This window comes from Agelaius phoeniceus (genome assembly GCF_051311805.1).
Source record: "Agelaius phoeniceus isolate bAgePho1 chromosome W unlocalized genomic scaffold, bAgePho1.hap1 SUPER_W_unloc_1, whole genome shotgun sequence".
NCBI classification, from domain to species: Eukaryota; Metazoa; Chordata; class Aves; order Passeriformes; family Icteridae; genus Agelaius; species Agelaius phoeniceus.
In genome coordinates this window covers 486,199-500,756 of record NW_027509866.1, presented here as the reverse complement: position 1 = coordinate 500,756, position 14,558 = coordinate 486,199, and the positions used below count along the sequence as shown (strand labels likewise).

The 14,558-nt window shown below is 51.7% G+C and overlaps 1 protein-coding gene across 1 annotated transcript; it reads left to right on the top strand.

Moving 5' to 3' along the window:
• Window positions 1–4,402: 4,402 nt before the first annotated feature.
• Window positions 4,403–5,332, top strand: LOC129131473 (olfactory receptor 14C36-like). Its single transcript, XM_054650463.2, has one exon. The coding sequence runs from the start codon at window positions 4,403–4,405 to the stop codon at window positions 5,330–5,332; it is 930 nt and encodes a 309-aa protein (XP_054506438.2).
• The last annotated feature ends 9,226 nt before the right edge of the window (window positions 5,333–14,558 follow it).

Genomic DNA, 14,558 nt, shown 5'->3' with positions numbered 1-14,558 from the left:
CCTATGAGGAAGGGGAAGCCAATGCCAAGAAATAAGTGATGTCTATAGCACAAACCTTAGAAGGGCTAAGACATAAAGGGGCAGTTCCTCAAACTACCACCCTGGATTTCAGAATCCATAATATTAATCCCGGGGATTGAGTGATGATTAAGTCATGGAGAGATCAGCCTCTAACTCCTCAGTGGGAAGGTCCCTTTCAGGTACTGCTCAGCACCGAATCGGCCGTGTGAGCTGCAGAGCAGGGATGGAGTCATGGCAACAGAGTCGAAGGCCCAGGAGGAGAACCCAAAGAGTGGACTATAATATCCAGGCCGGGGAAAAAGAGATTGACTCTCAAGCAGAGACTGAAAGACAACGAGGAAAACACAGAGACACCCAAAAAGTAGAGTCAAGCATCCAACAACCAGCTCGAGAACTGTCTTCCTGTTTTAATGGGTGAGAATTACCAGCATCTGTTGAGGGGAAACACACAAGGGACTGTAAAAGGTAATGGGACAGCTTCTTTAAGAAAATAAGACAAAGGAAGGAAGGCAAGACCGGGTTGGCCCCTTTGTTTGCTACCAAGAAGGCTCCATAGCCCTGCTGTGGGTAGCAACCCTGTAGGCATGGTAAGGTAGGGACAAAAGGCCATACCAGACCTCTGTAATTCCTCAGTTGTCTTTTAATTCAGCAGGGACTGGAGGGCAGGACTGAGTTGGCCTCTGTGCTCACCCCTAAGATGCACCAACTATGGGTAGCAGCCACACAGGCATGGTAGATGGGAGTCAAAGCCATACTGGACCTCTGGGATGCCCTTTTGTCCATTCCAAATAAGTGTGTCTAAGGAAAACCTGAGATTTTTTTCTCCTGTTCCCACTGTCCTTGCCCACATCCACAGATGGTTGTATGACTCATTCAAGAGAAAAAGAAAATTTTTTACTTAACTGTTTGAGCAAAATGACTTATAGAAAAAGAAAAAGGGGGCTTGTTATAGATGCGTAATCCTATGGTTGACTCTCACAATTAAGGGCTGGATATTAAATACATGTTAGGAGAAGTTTTGTAGCTGTATAGTTATCCTTCCCCTCCCGCTTGCATTGTTATCACAGGATGGCCTCAGTAGTTGGGACATTTGGGAGGGTTGGCTTGTTCCTATGGCAGCACCTGACTGTGGTGATGTTCACAGGGGTTCTTGGATGAGGGAAGAGATGAGAATGTTGACTCCATGTTTCAGAAGGTTTATTTATTATTTTATTATATATATTACATTAAAACTATGCTAAAAGAATAGAAGAAAAGTTTTCATCAGAAGGCTAGCTAAGCTAAGAATAGAATGGAATGATAACAAAAGCTTCTGTCTCAAACAGAGAGTCCAAGCAGCTGGCCATGATTGGCCATTGATTGGAAACAACTCTCTGAGACCAATCACAGATCCACCTGTTGCATTCCACAGCAGCAGATAACCATTGTTTACATTTTGTTCCTGAGGCCTCTCAGCTTCTCAGGAGGAAAAATCCGAAAGAAAGGATTTTTCATGAAAAGATGTCTGCGATACCTGACCTCCAATCAAGGTGTCAGACAGTGATCTCCACCACTGGACAGTGAAGAAGGAGTCGATTGACCAGACTTTGGGAAGTGCCAGAGGTATAAAAGACAGAACATCCATTTTGTAGATGAGCACATGGTGACTGAATCCTGTGCTCTCAGCACTGTGTTATTTTCTTTATTCAGTCTTCTGTTGTATTTTGATAAGATCTTAATATTTAAAATTTTTAAAAGTGAAAATGGTTTCTCACATGAGGTTGGGGAATGTGGGACAAGGTTGTCCACACTGGGTCAACTCTCAAGGTAAAACTTCTCTGACCTGGTGAGACCTCCTTAGGAGTGGCCCTACATCAATATAAATCACAGAAAGCTGCAATCAGCTCTTCTCTAAAGGGAACAGTAATAAAATACACTGTTTAAAATAGGATTACTTATTTCTTAGAAGGTCATTGAAATATTTCTTCACAACTGTAAAAGGAAATCTGCCTAATAAACGCTCCAGAGCCGAGGGAAATCAAGGCAGAGCCATGGTGTGTCAGGACTTGCTTGACCCTAATGAGCCCCGTGGTGCATTTGGAGCTGAGCCCTGGAACCTCAGGGCCTGAGATTGTACAAACCTTTCCAGGAGTCAAAGACAGAGGAAAAACTCAGAGTATCTCAAAGCATGAATGGGTCCTACTGAGGTCCATCCCCAACACAGGCTCCTCATGGACTCCTTGGAGGGGAAAATTGGAGGCCTGAATTGGAAAAAACACCTCTCAGAGATTCAGAGTGGAAAAGAAAATCCAAAGTACCTTAAAAACCTTGAGTATCTGAAAGTATTAATGAGCCCCACTGAGTGTCAGTACAAAGCTCTCAAGGGACTCCTTAAAGCAGATAATTGAGGCCATGATTAAGAAAACCCTCTCACAGAGTCTGTATCAAAAGGGCAAAACCAAATACTTTAAAATAACTGAAGTACCTTGAAGCATTAATGAGCCCATGAGTGTCATTACTGATAAAGGCTCTCAAGGGACTAATTAAAGTAGATAATTGGTGGCTGCAACTGCACAATCCTTCTCACAGTGTCTGTATCAAAAGGGAAACACCAAGTACCTTAAAATAACTGAAGTACCCTGAAGCATTAATGAGCCCACTGAGTGTTGTTACTGACAAAGCCTCTCCAGGGACTAATTACAGCAGATAATTGGAGGCCATGATTGCACAAACCTCTCAGAGACTCCAAGGCAAAAGCCAAACCCAAAGTCCTTTGAAAAACCTGCAGTCCCTGCAGGGAGCATGAAGGAGCCCCCAGGGCCATTGCTGAGCAAGGCTCCCCAGGGACTCCTTGCAGCAGATCCTTGAGGCCACTGGGATGTGGGCTAGGGGGGAATGCTGAGGGCAGGACAAGGGGCTGACAGTGCCCAGCCTGGCTGGGGCTGGGCCAGGAGGCCCCAGGGCCTCAGCACAAGGTGTCTCCTCCCAGCCCTTGCTGGCACAGACCCTGCTGTGCCCCAGGCCACCAAGACTTGGCTTCTCTTTGTCCCCACCTGTCATCACTGCCTGCAGTTCTCTGCTCTGCCTGGGGCCTGGGGACACTTGCTCAGTCGTGTCCCTCTCTGGGACCCATTACAAGTCCAAGAAAGTTTGGAGTTGGATTCTGCCTTGGAGTTCTGGACAGGTTTCTTCAGCTCCCTCTCAGGGACTGATGTTCAGGGCCTGAGCACAAAGCCCCAGAGGGGCTGATTAAAGTCCTTGTGCTGTGTCTGTGCTGCTGAGCTGGGCTGGGCTCCTGGCACAGAGGCAGCTCCTGCTCACCAAGAAGAGCTTCAAAAGCACATTTCTCTGGATGAGCAGCTCTTCTGCCAGCCCAGCAGGGCTGGGGCACTGCCTGCAGCCAGCCTGGGCACAGCCCAGAGGCACAGAGAGCTTCAATCAGTCAGGGCTGGGAAGGGGCTGAGAAGTGCCTGGGGCACAATCACTGCCAGCCCTTGGCACAGGAACCTCTGGCTGCAGGACAATGCAGCTGCAGCTCCTGGAGCTGGAACATGCCAATGCCTGCAGAGCCTGTGAGTACATTCTCTGCTTGTCTCTTGTGCAGAGCAGCCAGGGGTGCCCAGGGCTGTCCTGCAGAGCAGGGTCCTGCAGCCCAGGGCGCTGTGCTGGGGCAGGGACTCTGCTGCCTGCCAGGGACAGCTCTCAGCCAGCCCTGGCAGCTGCTCCCAGCACTGGGGGACAAGATCTGGCTGGCAGGAGACAGCTGGTGAGGCTTGGGAGTGTTCTCCTTGTGTGGGGAGGATGCTGCATTGTTCAGGGCTGCTCCCAGCATGGCATTTAACTGCAGAACATTTCCAAATAGATCACACAGGAAGCACAGTGAGGCAGGGGTTGCATAAAAGGGGAAAACCTGCTTTTTAAATCGACTGCCCTGGGTTGCCTTAATGGGAAACTGCCCATAGATAGTCATCTCTCAGTTCAGGCTGAGAAAAATAAATAAAAAAATTCTCTTAGAACTGAAACAACTGGGCAGTTACAGAGATCAGCACAGGACCCCTCAGAGTCACCATCAGTGTTGCTTTTCCTGCCTCCTCAGGGTTACTCTGACGTTGCCATCAGAGCCTGCAGAGCCAGAGCTGCCCCTGGGCAGTGCCTGAGCTGGGAGGGCTCTTCAGGGCAGAGCTGAGCCCCCAGGGCTGGGCTGGGCTCTGGCAGCACTGGCAGGGCCCAGCCCTGGGCACAGGGAAGCAGCTGCTGGCAGGGACAGCTCCAGGCAGCAGAGCCCTGGGCAGGCAGTGGGGGGAAAGTGCCCCCAGCCTGTGCTGGGATATTTCAAGTCCTCTCCAAACTCAACTATTCCATGATTACTTTTTTTACAGATCCCCATGCCAAGGCACAGCAAATGTCCAATAGCAGCTCCATCAGACACTTCCTCCTGCTGGCATTGGCAGACACGTGGCAGCTGCAGCTCCTGCACTTCTGCCTCTTGCTGGGCATCTCCCTGGCTGCCCTCCTGGGCAATGGCCTCATCATCAGCGCCGTAGCCTGCGGCCACCACCTGCACACGCCCATGTTCTTCTTCCTGCTCAACCTGGCCCTCGCTGACCTGGGCTCCATCTGCACCACTGTCCCCAAAGCCATGCACAATTCCCTCTGGGACACCAGCAACATCTCCTACTCAGGATGTGCTGCTCAGCTCTTTTTCTTTATGTTCTTCATCTCAGCAGAGTATTTCCTCCTGACCATCATGTGCTACGACCGCTACGTGTCCATCTGCAAACCCCTGCACTACGGGACCCTCCTGGGCAGCAGAGCTTGTGCCCACATGGCAGCAGCTGCCTGGGCCAGTGCCTTTCTCTATTCACTGCTGCACACAGCCAATACATTTTCCCTGCCCCTGTGCCATGGCAATGCCCTGGGCCAGTTCTTCTGTGAAATCCCACAGATCCTCAAGCTCTCCTGCTCAAAATCCTATCTCAGGGAACTGGGGCTTCTTGGTGTTAGTACCTGTTTAGGACTTGGCTGTTTTGTGTTTGTTTTCTCCTATGTGCAGATCTTCAGGGCTGTGCTGAAGATCCCCTCTGAGCAGGGAAGGCACAAAGCCTTTTCCACCTGCCTCCCTCACCTGGCTGTGCTCTCCCTGTTTGTCAGCACTGCAGTCTTTGCCTACCTGAAGCCCCCGTCCATGTCCTCCCCATCCCTGGATCTGGCCCTGTCAGTTCTGTACTCGGTGGTGCCTCCAGCCCTGAACCCCCTCATCTACAGCCTGAGGAACCAGGAGCTCAAGGCTGCAGTGTGGAAACTGATCACTGGATGCTTTCAGAAACATTAAACTGCTGGACAGTTTCACTAAATCAATTGAAATAAAAGTCATCTTCTATGCTTCCTTTTAGTTTGATTGTGGATTTTTTTTTCCTTTGGTTAAGGTTTTCCATATTGTCCACAGAGAAATGTCACTTTTTGTGCTATTTCTCATTCTCTTTCTCTCCACCTTCCCTGTGGACACAGACTGTGTCAATGAGGGGCTGCACTCTTGGTGGCTTTAAAGTAACTAAAGGATGTCCCAGCAGTTTTCTGCAGAGATGCCCTTTTGTTGCCTTCTCTGGAGCTGCAGCAGCAATGTCTGTGTGCAGAGCTGGGGCAGATCAGTGCTGGCCCAGCAGCTGTGCCCAGCAGCAGCAGCAGCAGCACTTGGTGTTGCCAGTGCTGCTGCCGTGGCCCTGCCCCGCTGCCCTGGTGGCCCTGGTGTTGCTGCAGGGCCTGAGTGCTCTCGGGGCCGGGCACAGCCCTGGGGGTGGCAGTGCCGGGGCTGCAGCAGGGACAGGCCATGGGCACTGCTGGGGCAGCGCTGACGCCTCAGGCCAGGCCCTGGGGGCTCCAGGCTCCTTGCCCAGGCTCTCTCAAGAACACGGCCAGGCCAATGCTCAGCACAGAAACCCCCGTCAGCAGCCCCAGGCTGGCCGTGGGCAGGCTGGGGGCAAACAGCATGGCTGGGGCTCTGCAAGGGCCCTGGGGCAGACGGGAAGGAGCAGCAGAGCAGGGGCTGATCCATGCCCCGTGCGCTGCACAGCCCAGGGCAGCGTCCCAGAGCGTCCTCATGCAGCTGCCAACAACATCCCCCCTCTGCAGCCCTGGCCTCTCCCCCAGCTCACACAGGTGCCCCATCCTTGCAGGCACAGACACGGCAGCACTGCCTCAGCAGCCCCTGTTTGCATTGCACACAGCAGGGCCAGCACCCCCATGCTGTTCCTGTGGGGACATGAACCTGAGGGAGCACAAATTCCATCAGCCCCTGGGGCCAGCAAGGGCTGGGGGACACCAGGGAAACCACTCAGCTTTGTCCTGGCCTCTGCACTCAGCCAGAAAGTTTGTTCCCATCAGCTGGGAGTTTCCTGTGCCACTGCAGACGCTGTTGCTCAGAGCCAGGGCTGCCGGGCACCCACCCCCAAACTGCCCTGAGCATTTCCTTGGCTTCACCTTTGCCTTCTTTACTCTTCCCTGGTACAAATTTCTTCCTCTTGCCCAGCCCTGTTCCCTGCCCTGCAAACAGCCCATCCCTGTTTGCCCTTTCCTCTCTGGCCCCACTCCCCATTGCAGTTCCTGACTTGGCCCCATGGGAACGTCCCTTGGGCAGCAGGATCATCCTACAAGTGCTGCAGGAATTGTCTGCAGGCTCCTGCAGTGCCTGCTGCTGCTCCCTTGCCAGAGGCACCCCAGGCCAGGGGGGCACATCTGGGCTGCTGTTTCTGGCTCTGGGGCTCCCTGTTCTGGGCAGTGAGGAGGAGCTGCAGAGGCTCTGCAGGACTGACAGGATGGGCTTTGGGGCTGCCAGGAGATGTTGCTGTCGAGGAAGTCACGACATAAAGCAGAGACTACAAACTGTTTCAGTTGGCAACACTTTATTATTGAACATGGCTGATATTTATATACTTTCCAAATGTTTATGCTTCTTCTATCTTTACTATTGGCTACAATAAATCAACATAATACTATTGGTGAGAAGTTATAGTGACTTAACTAACTTTCAAAAAATGCTTCGTCTAGCTGCAAAGTACTTTCATCTTTCTTCTCTCGGTCTCCTTGGTTACAGCCTTGGAGAGAGCTCCTTATCAGTTTCTTCTTACTTCTCAGCTTCTTCTCGCTCCTTTAGCTAACAGGCCTGCTGTTAGCCCCTTCCACAAGGAGAGGCTGAAGGACCTGGGCTGCTGGAGCTTCTGCAGAGGAGGCCCAGGGCTCATCCCGCAACTGCTCCAAGGGTGGTTCCAGAGAATCCCAGAATCAGGAAGGCTGGAAAAGGCCTTGGAGATCATCAAGTCCAACCTGTGCCCTGACACTGCCTTGTCTCCCCTGAGCCTCCTCTTCTCCAGGATAAACAACCCCAGCTCCCTCAGCCACTCTTCACAGGACTTGTGCTCCAGACCCCTCCCCAGCCTTGTTGCCCTTCTCTGGACATGCTCCAGCCCCTCCAGGTCCTTCCTAAATTGGGGGGCCCAGAACTGGACAGAGCACTCAAGGTGCTGCCCAAGCAGTGCTGAGCACAGGGGAAGAATCCCTGCCCTGCTCCTGCTGGCCACACAATTCCTGATCCAGGCCAGGGGCCATTGGCCTTCTTGGCCACCTGGGCACACTGCTGCCTCATGTCCAGCCTGCTGTCCATCAGTCCCTGCAGGTCCCTTTCTGCCTGGCTGCTCTCCAGCCACTCTGTCCCCAGCCTGAAGAGCTGCAGGGGTTGTTGTGTCCAAAGTTCAGGACCCAGCCCTGGGACTTGTTAAACCTCACCTTGTTGGATTTGGGCCCTGGATCCAGCCTGTCCAGGGCCCTGTGCAGAGCCCTCCTACCCTCCAGCAGATCCACACTCACACCCAGCTTGGTGCCATCTGCAAATTTGCTGATCATTGACTCAGTCCCCTCATCCAGACCATCAATGCAGATATTGAAATCCGCGCTGGCTGGCTCTGATCCCTGGGCCATCCTGTGGGTGCCCTGTGATGGCACTCAAGGTGATCTGTTCCAGAACCTTGCCAGGCACCCAGGTCAGGCTGACAGGCCTGGAGTTCCCCAGCTCCTCCTTCCAGCCCTTCCTGGGGATGGGCTCACACTGGCACCTCCAGTGCTCTGGGCCCTCCCTGCTGAGCCAGGACTGATGGTAAATGATGGAGAGCAGCTTGGGGAGCTCATCCACAGCTCCCTCATCCCCCTGGGATGGATCCCATCTGCTCCCAGAGACACCTGTGAGCATCTGAGTGGCTCAGCAGGTCCCCAGCTGCTTCCTCCTTGATTTCAGGGGGCTGTTCTACTCCCTGTGCCCATCTACCAGCTCAGGAGAAGACTTGTCCTGAGGACAGCCTGTCCTAATATTGAAAACTGAGACAAACAAAGTATTAAGTAGCTCAGCCTTTTTCTTATCTTTAGTTACTATATTCTCTACTGCATCCAATAAATAGAAGATGTTCTTCTTCTCCCTACTTTTGCAACAATATTTTTTTTATAATAGCATTTTTTTTTACAGAAGCCGCCAGGTTAAGTTCTAATTGAGCTTTCACATCTCAACTTTTCTTTCTGAATAACCCATCAAAATCCTTAAATGCTTCCTAAGTTGCCAGTCCTTTTATCCCCTGAGTTCCCACAAAAGCTCCATGGGCAGCCAGGCCAGTCATTTTCATCACCAGCTCATCTTTTCACACACTGGGACAGGCTGCTCCTTCCCCCTTAAATCACCTTCTTGAAATGTGTGTCCTTCCTGGACCCCTTTGTTTTTAAGGGCTGTTTCCCTTAAAATTAATCAGGACCTGATTTGATACTCCCCAAATCCGCATCCTCAATAGGCCAAAGTCTGCCCATCCTAATTCCAGTGTAGAAGTTATGTTGTTGCCCCTCCTTCTTTCGCGGAACATTGAAAACTTGATTATTTCAAGTTTTCTGTGTGCCCCAGGCAGCCTCTGAGCCCCACATCTGCCACCAGCCCTTCTCTGTTTGTGAACAGCAGCAGACAGAGCTTTCCTTGGCAGTGGGAGTGTTACCAAAAATTCGGTAAAACAGAAAACTCCTTAACCCCAGTGTAGCACTAAGAAGCAGCATTCTTTATTCAGCTGGATGCACGGGGGAGAGCTCCTCCCAAAGCCCTGCAGGCTGAGTACAGGAAAGTTTCTGTTTATTTTCTGTATTTTGCACACATATTCATTGATTGTCCTGGACTAAACACACATATGATAATCATTTCCCCAAAATCATTAACACATTCCCCCTCCCCTTTACCCATGCGTTCTTCTGTCCTGGGGGTCTCTCTGGTGGTCCCTGGTGGTCGTGGACCCCAATGTTCCAGTGGGCCTGGCTGAGCTGGCAGGACCCTGAGGCTGCTGAACTTCCAGTTCCCCTTCGCACACAATGGGCCTTGTGTGGTTTCCATAGGCCTGGGGATGTGGAGAACAAGCTCCAGGTGTGAGCTCAGCTGGTGTAGCCAATTGATCATCTGGTAACATGAGGTCACAGAGTGGGCTATGACATCACAGAGTGGGGTATGTGAGGTCATTGAGAAGCTATGACATCATAGGCCATATCTGTGACACCACACGGCAGAATTCTGACATCATAGAGCAGATGATGACATCAGAGATTTGGCTGTGACATCAGAGACCAGCTGTGTGACATTAGAGAAGGGGCTGTGAGCTCACAGAGCAGGCTGTGACATCCCAGAGGGGCTGTGTGACATCCCAGCAGGGCTGTGTCAGGTCACTGGGTTGCTCACTCTGCCCCAGCTCCCCCTCACAGTTTCTCCCAACAAGTCCAATGCTGTCCATGCCCAGCAGGGTCCCTGTCCCCCGGGATCCCCCCGGCCCACCTGGAGCCACAGCCTCCACCAAAGGATGTTCCACAGGATCCACCCCAGAGCCTGACATGGGGACAAGGGGCCAGGGCTGTGTGACCAGGACATCAAGGACGGGGATTATCCAGGTCACTGTGGCCTGGGTTGGGTTGCCCAGGGCAGGAAAGATGTCTGGCAGCTGGAGCAGGGTCTGGGAAGGGCCTCCAAGGTGGGGCTGGAGCCCTTGGGCTGTGAGCAGAGGCTGAGGGAGCTGGGCTTGTCCAGCCCAGAGCAGGGAAGGCTGAGGGGCTCCTCATCCCAGCCTGGCAGTGCCAGCGAGGAGGGGATGGAGAACACAGAGCCAGGCTCTTCACCGGGGGCCTGGTGGGAGACAAAAGCCACTGGGTGGAAGGGGAAAGAGGGGAGATCAGCCAGGACAGAAGGAGCTGAAATGAGTCAGGCTGTTTTCAGCATTTCCTCAACACCAAAAGCAGCCTGACCTCCCTTCTCCATCCACCACTGACAGCTTTGCAAATCAGGAATTGTTCTGAGCTGTTTTGCCTCCACTTCAGGATGAGCATCCTGATACAAGAACTTAATTGTGTTTATATCCATCACAGAACCATGTTTATCTGAAATTAATTTTAGTATGTAAATCACTTGTGGATGGTGGACTCATCAGATGCAGCTGGGACATTGCACTTAGCTCAGGGAAGAGCGTGATTGTTATTAAATTGAGTCCTGTTCAACCATGGTCTCTTTGCTATGAAGAGAAACTTTCTGTGCCTCTGAGTCTCACCAGTTCCTGGTCCCCAAAGGACACAAACCTGATGAGTTGTGGCTCCCACTCCAGTGGTGGCACTTGGGCATTCCTCCATAGCTAGAGCAGAACTCCCTTGTCCCAGAGAGTCCCTGGCAATGCAGGGATGAAGGAAACAGGCCAGGCTGTGGGGATCAGGGGCAGGGCAGAGCCAGGGAGAAGAATGACTTTTGCATTTAATGGAGCTGTGCCTTCCCTTGGCTTTGTTGGATGACAAGAAATGAACATCCCTCTGTGTCTCGGGCAGCTCCTTCTGCAAGGAAAGCAGGTGGGAGTTGGAGCCAAGGAGCTGAAAGCTGCAGGTGCAGCCAGGGCTGGAGGGAGCTGAGATTTGCACAAGGCTGCTCTGAGTGCCAGGGCTTGGATGGGGGAAATGGTGGGCTGGGGGTAGGGACAGAGTCTGATTGATTGTCAGCCATGAAGGGTCTTGATTTGCATATCTATTCAAACTGCATGAGGAGGTACTTGGATTCAGTATCAATTGGAGACTGCACATATCAATGAATTAACAGTAAAACAAAACTAAACAGGACGTAAAAATCTTTTCTTACTGTCTTTTTAAGTATCATGTATTCACTTTGAATACACTACTGAGATCTACTTAACTACAAATTATATGGAAACTGAAATCAAATTATCCCCAGAGGCTTGGCTTGTTCAGGTGCTCTGAATGTTCATGAGCCCTGGGACTCTGAATTCCTGCACTGAAGAGCTGAAGGCTGAACAAGCCTCTGGAGCAGTGAAATTCAGCAGCAGCCTCCAAGTTGCTGAGGATGTCAGCAGCCCCCAGTGAGGCCATCCCTGCCCAGAGACCGTGGGGGAATGGGCAGACAAGGAGAGCGTGCCTGGGGCTGGGGCAGCACAACTCAGAGGCACTAGCGGCTCCAGCTGGGCAATGGAGTGTGGAATGGGGCTGGGAAAGCCCTGCCTGGGCTGGGCCAAGCAGGACACACAAGCCCTGACCCCCATCCCCCAAACAATTCTCTCGAGGAGACATTAAAAGGAATTACAGTTGTTTGTGTGCTCTGAGTTGGACTCACTGGAGAAATACTGACAAGAGCTTCTCAGGAGCTCAAAAGAACAAAGCCTTTACTGCCAAAATTAGAAAATCAAATAAATTTTGCCAAAACATTTAGTAGGACATTCGATCAACAAAAAAAAAACATTTTTCAAAGCATTAACTTGGCCCATTCAACTTCACAAACTCGTAGTTTGTTCAATTTTCAGTTATTCAAAATTTGCAAGAGGACAGAAATAGAAGAAGTCCCAGGAAGAGAGAAAAATGTGTTTTAGAGAAGCACAAACACAGCTACCAACTCCTGGATTCCAGCAGTGTTCAGATGGAAATTCCAAGAGGATGCAGGGTCAAGATGTGTGCTTGCCTTGTGGTCAGCCTTCAATAGCCCTTGGTCTCCCTGGGCCCTTCCCCCAGGTGGGGCTTGGGCTCATTTGGTCCCTCAGGAGCTGGGCTGGGGCTGCAGAGGTGGCTGTGGAGCATTGCCTGTGCTGGGCCAGGGACTGGCAGCCACTGCTGGCTGGGATAGAGGCTCTGGGGGGATTGGGGTTCCAGGGCAGGGCAGGGCTGGGCTTCCAGGGCAGGGCAAGGCTGGACCTGCCCCTTCCTCCCCCACATATGAAATATTTTGAATCAACAATCTCCTCCAGTCTCTCTCTCACAGTAAGGCAATGTTGGAGATGAAATCCCAATTCTGGCCATGGACAGCTGGATGAGAAGAACAGTTCTTTTCATTAGGAAGGAAAGCACAGAAACCCAGTGTTTGGGGACCCTCACTAGGATAAGGCCATCCAGAGTTGTCAGGAATGGGAGATTTTGTCTTGGAGCAGTCTTTGGACATAAGGAATTTTGGAGGTGCGTTCCCAGTCTTGGCCATGAGTGCCTGGAGAAGCAGGACAGTTCTTTCCCATAGGAAGGAGAGAGAGCATGGACCCTTCCCCAATGTTTTGGGGACAGATGAGAGGTGACCCTTGTGAAACCATTGCCAGCCAGACTTGTTCTGGCAATATTCCTCTGGGAACAATCTCTGGATATATGGAAATTTGGAGGTGAAATCCCAATTCTGGCCATGGCTGCCTGGAAGACAAGGACAGTTCTTTTCCATAGGAAAGAAAGCACAGAGCCCCAGTTTTTCAGCAGCAGTTGGGAAGTGACCCTCAACATGCCATGGTCAGCTGGACCAGCCAGGCAGTCCATGGGAGGCCAAACTACCCAGATCTGTTCTTTGTCCCCTTGGTTTTATGGGGCCCCACAATGTCACAATGGCCGCTTGATTACAAGAAGACCTGCAGTATCACAATGGACCCTTGGTTCAATGGGGTCCCAGAGTGTCGCAATGGTCCCTAGGTTCCAAAGACCCTGCAGTGTCACAATGGTCTCCGTGGTTCCCCAGGCCCCACAATGTCATGGGACTCCTCTGTTCCATGAGCCCTGCAGTGTCACAATGGACCTTTGGACCCTGGGATTTTGCTGTGTCACAATGGCCTCCTTTGGCTCCACAGTGTCACAATGGACCACTGATGACACAAGGCCCTGCAGTGTCACACTGGAGCTTTGGTTCCATGCAGCCCTTCAGTGTCACAAAGGCCTTTTGGTTTCACGAGGCCCCACAGCATCACAATGGTCCTCTTGGTTCTGTGGGGACCCCCAGGGTCACAATGGTCTCACTGGTTCCATAAGGCCTCACAGTGTCACAATGCTTTGCTTATTCCATGGGGCCTCATAGTGTCACAATGGTCTCCATGATCCCATGAGTCCCCTCAGTGTCACAATGGCCCCTTGATTCCATGAGGCTGTGAAGTGTCTTAGTGGTCTCTCCATTGCTTCATGAGGCCTTGCAATGTCACAATGAACCTTTGGCTCCATGGGGTCTCGCAGTGTCACAATGGCCCCTTGGTTCCATGACATCCCAAAGTGTCACAATGGTCTCCACAGTTCCATGAGGCCCTGCGGTGTCAGAAATGGACCCTTGGTTTGATGGGGCCTCTAAGTGTCACAATGATCCCTACATTCCATGGAGCCACACAGTGCCAGTATGGCCCTCTTGATTCCATGAGGCCCCACAGTGTCACAATGGTCCCTTGGTCTCATAGGGCCCCACAGTGTCACAATGGTCCCTTGGTCTCACAGGGCCCACAGTGTCACAATGGTCCCTTGGTTCCATGGGCCCTGTGCTGCTGCATTCGCCCCTCCCCTTCTCAGGCTGCCCTGCCAGATGAGAAATGCTCCTTGGGGCTCGGCCTTGGCCAACAGCCCCTGGGCTCAGCTCCTCTGCAGCTCATCACAAACACTGTCTGCTCCAGGCACTGCTGCTGCCCAACCAGCTCCTGCTTTCTGGAGGAGCAGCCCTGGGAACTGGTTTTGTTCCCTCAGTGGTACAACATCCCTGTTCTCCCACTGCCAAAGAAAGCTGTGGATGCCAAGTGCGGCCAGGATGACTTAACCTTTCCTACATTTCCTGTAGGTAAGGTTAAGTCACAAGGTCTAAGTGAAGTTAAACACTGCTAAGAGTTTTTTTTTTCCTGCTAAGAGTTGTTTTTTTTCCTGTTTAATATAAGTTATAAGCTGAGTTAATACTGTTAAATGTTAATCCTCTGTCAAATTGCAAAATCATAGGTTATAAGATTATAACCTATAAGTTATATAGGTTATAATCATAGGTTATAAGATTAAATCCTGCTAAATGCTGTTCTTTTGCTAAAATTTGAAATTGAAGGTGTCAGTTAAGGTTAAGGTATAAGTTAAGTCCTTTTAAGTTTGAGCTCTGTTAAGCTTTCGGGCCGCATTCCTTTCATCCAGGGTGAAGGAGCCCTGGCCCAGGCCCCGGCCCTGGGGGACACGGGGACGCTGCCAGGGGGTCCCTGTCCCCCTGTGCCACCCCCAGGCCCCGGCCCCCCGTCCCCGTGTCAGGCTCTGGGGTC

Coding starts and splice junctions, on each gene's coding strand:
- LOC129131473 (XM_054650463.2), top strand. CDS start 4,403: ATGTCCAATAGCAGCTCCATCAGACACTTCCTCCTGCTGGCATTGGCA.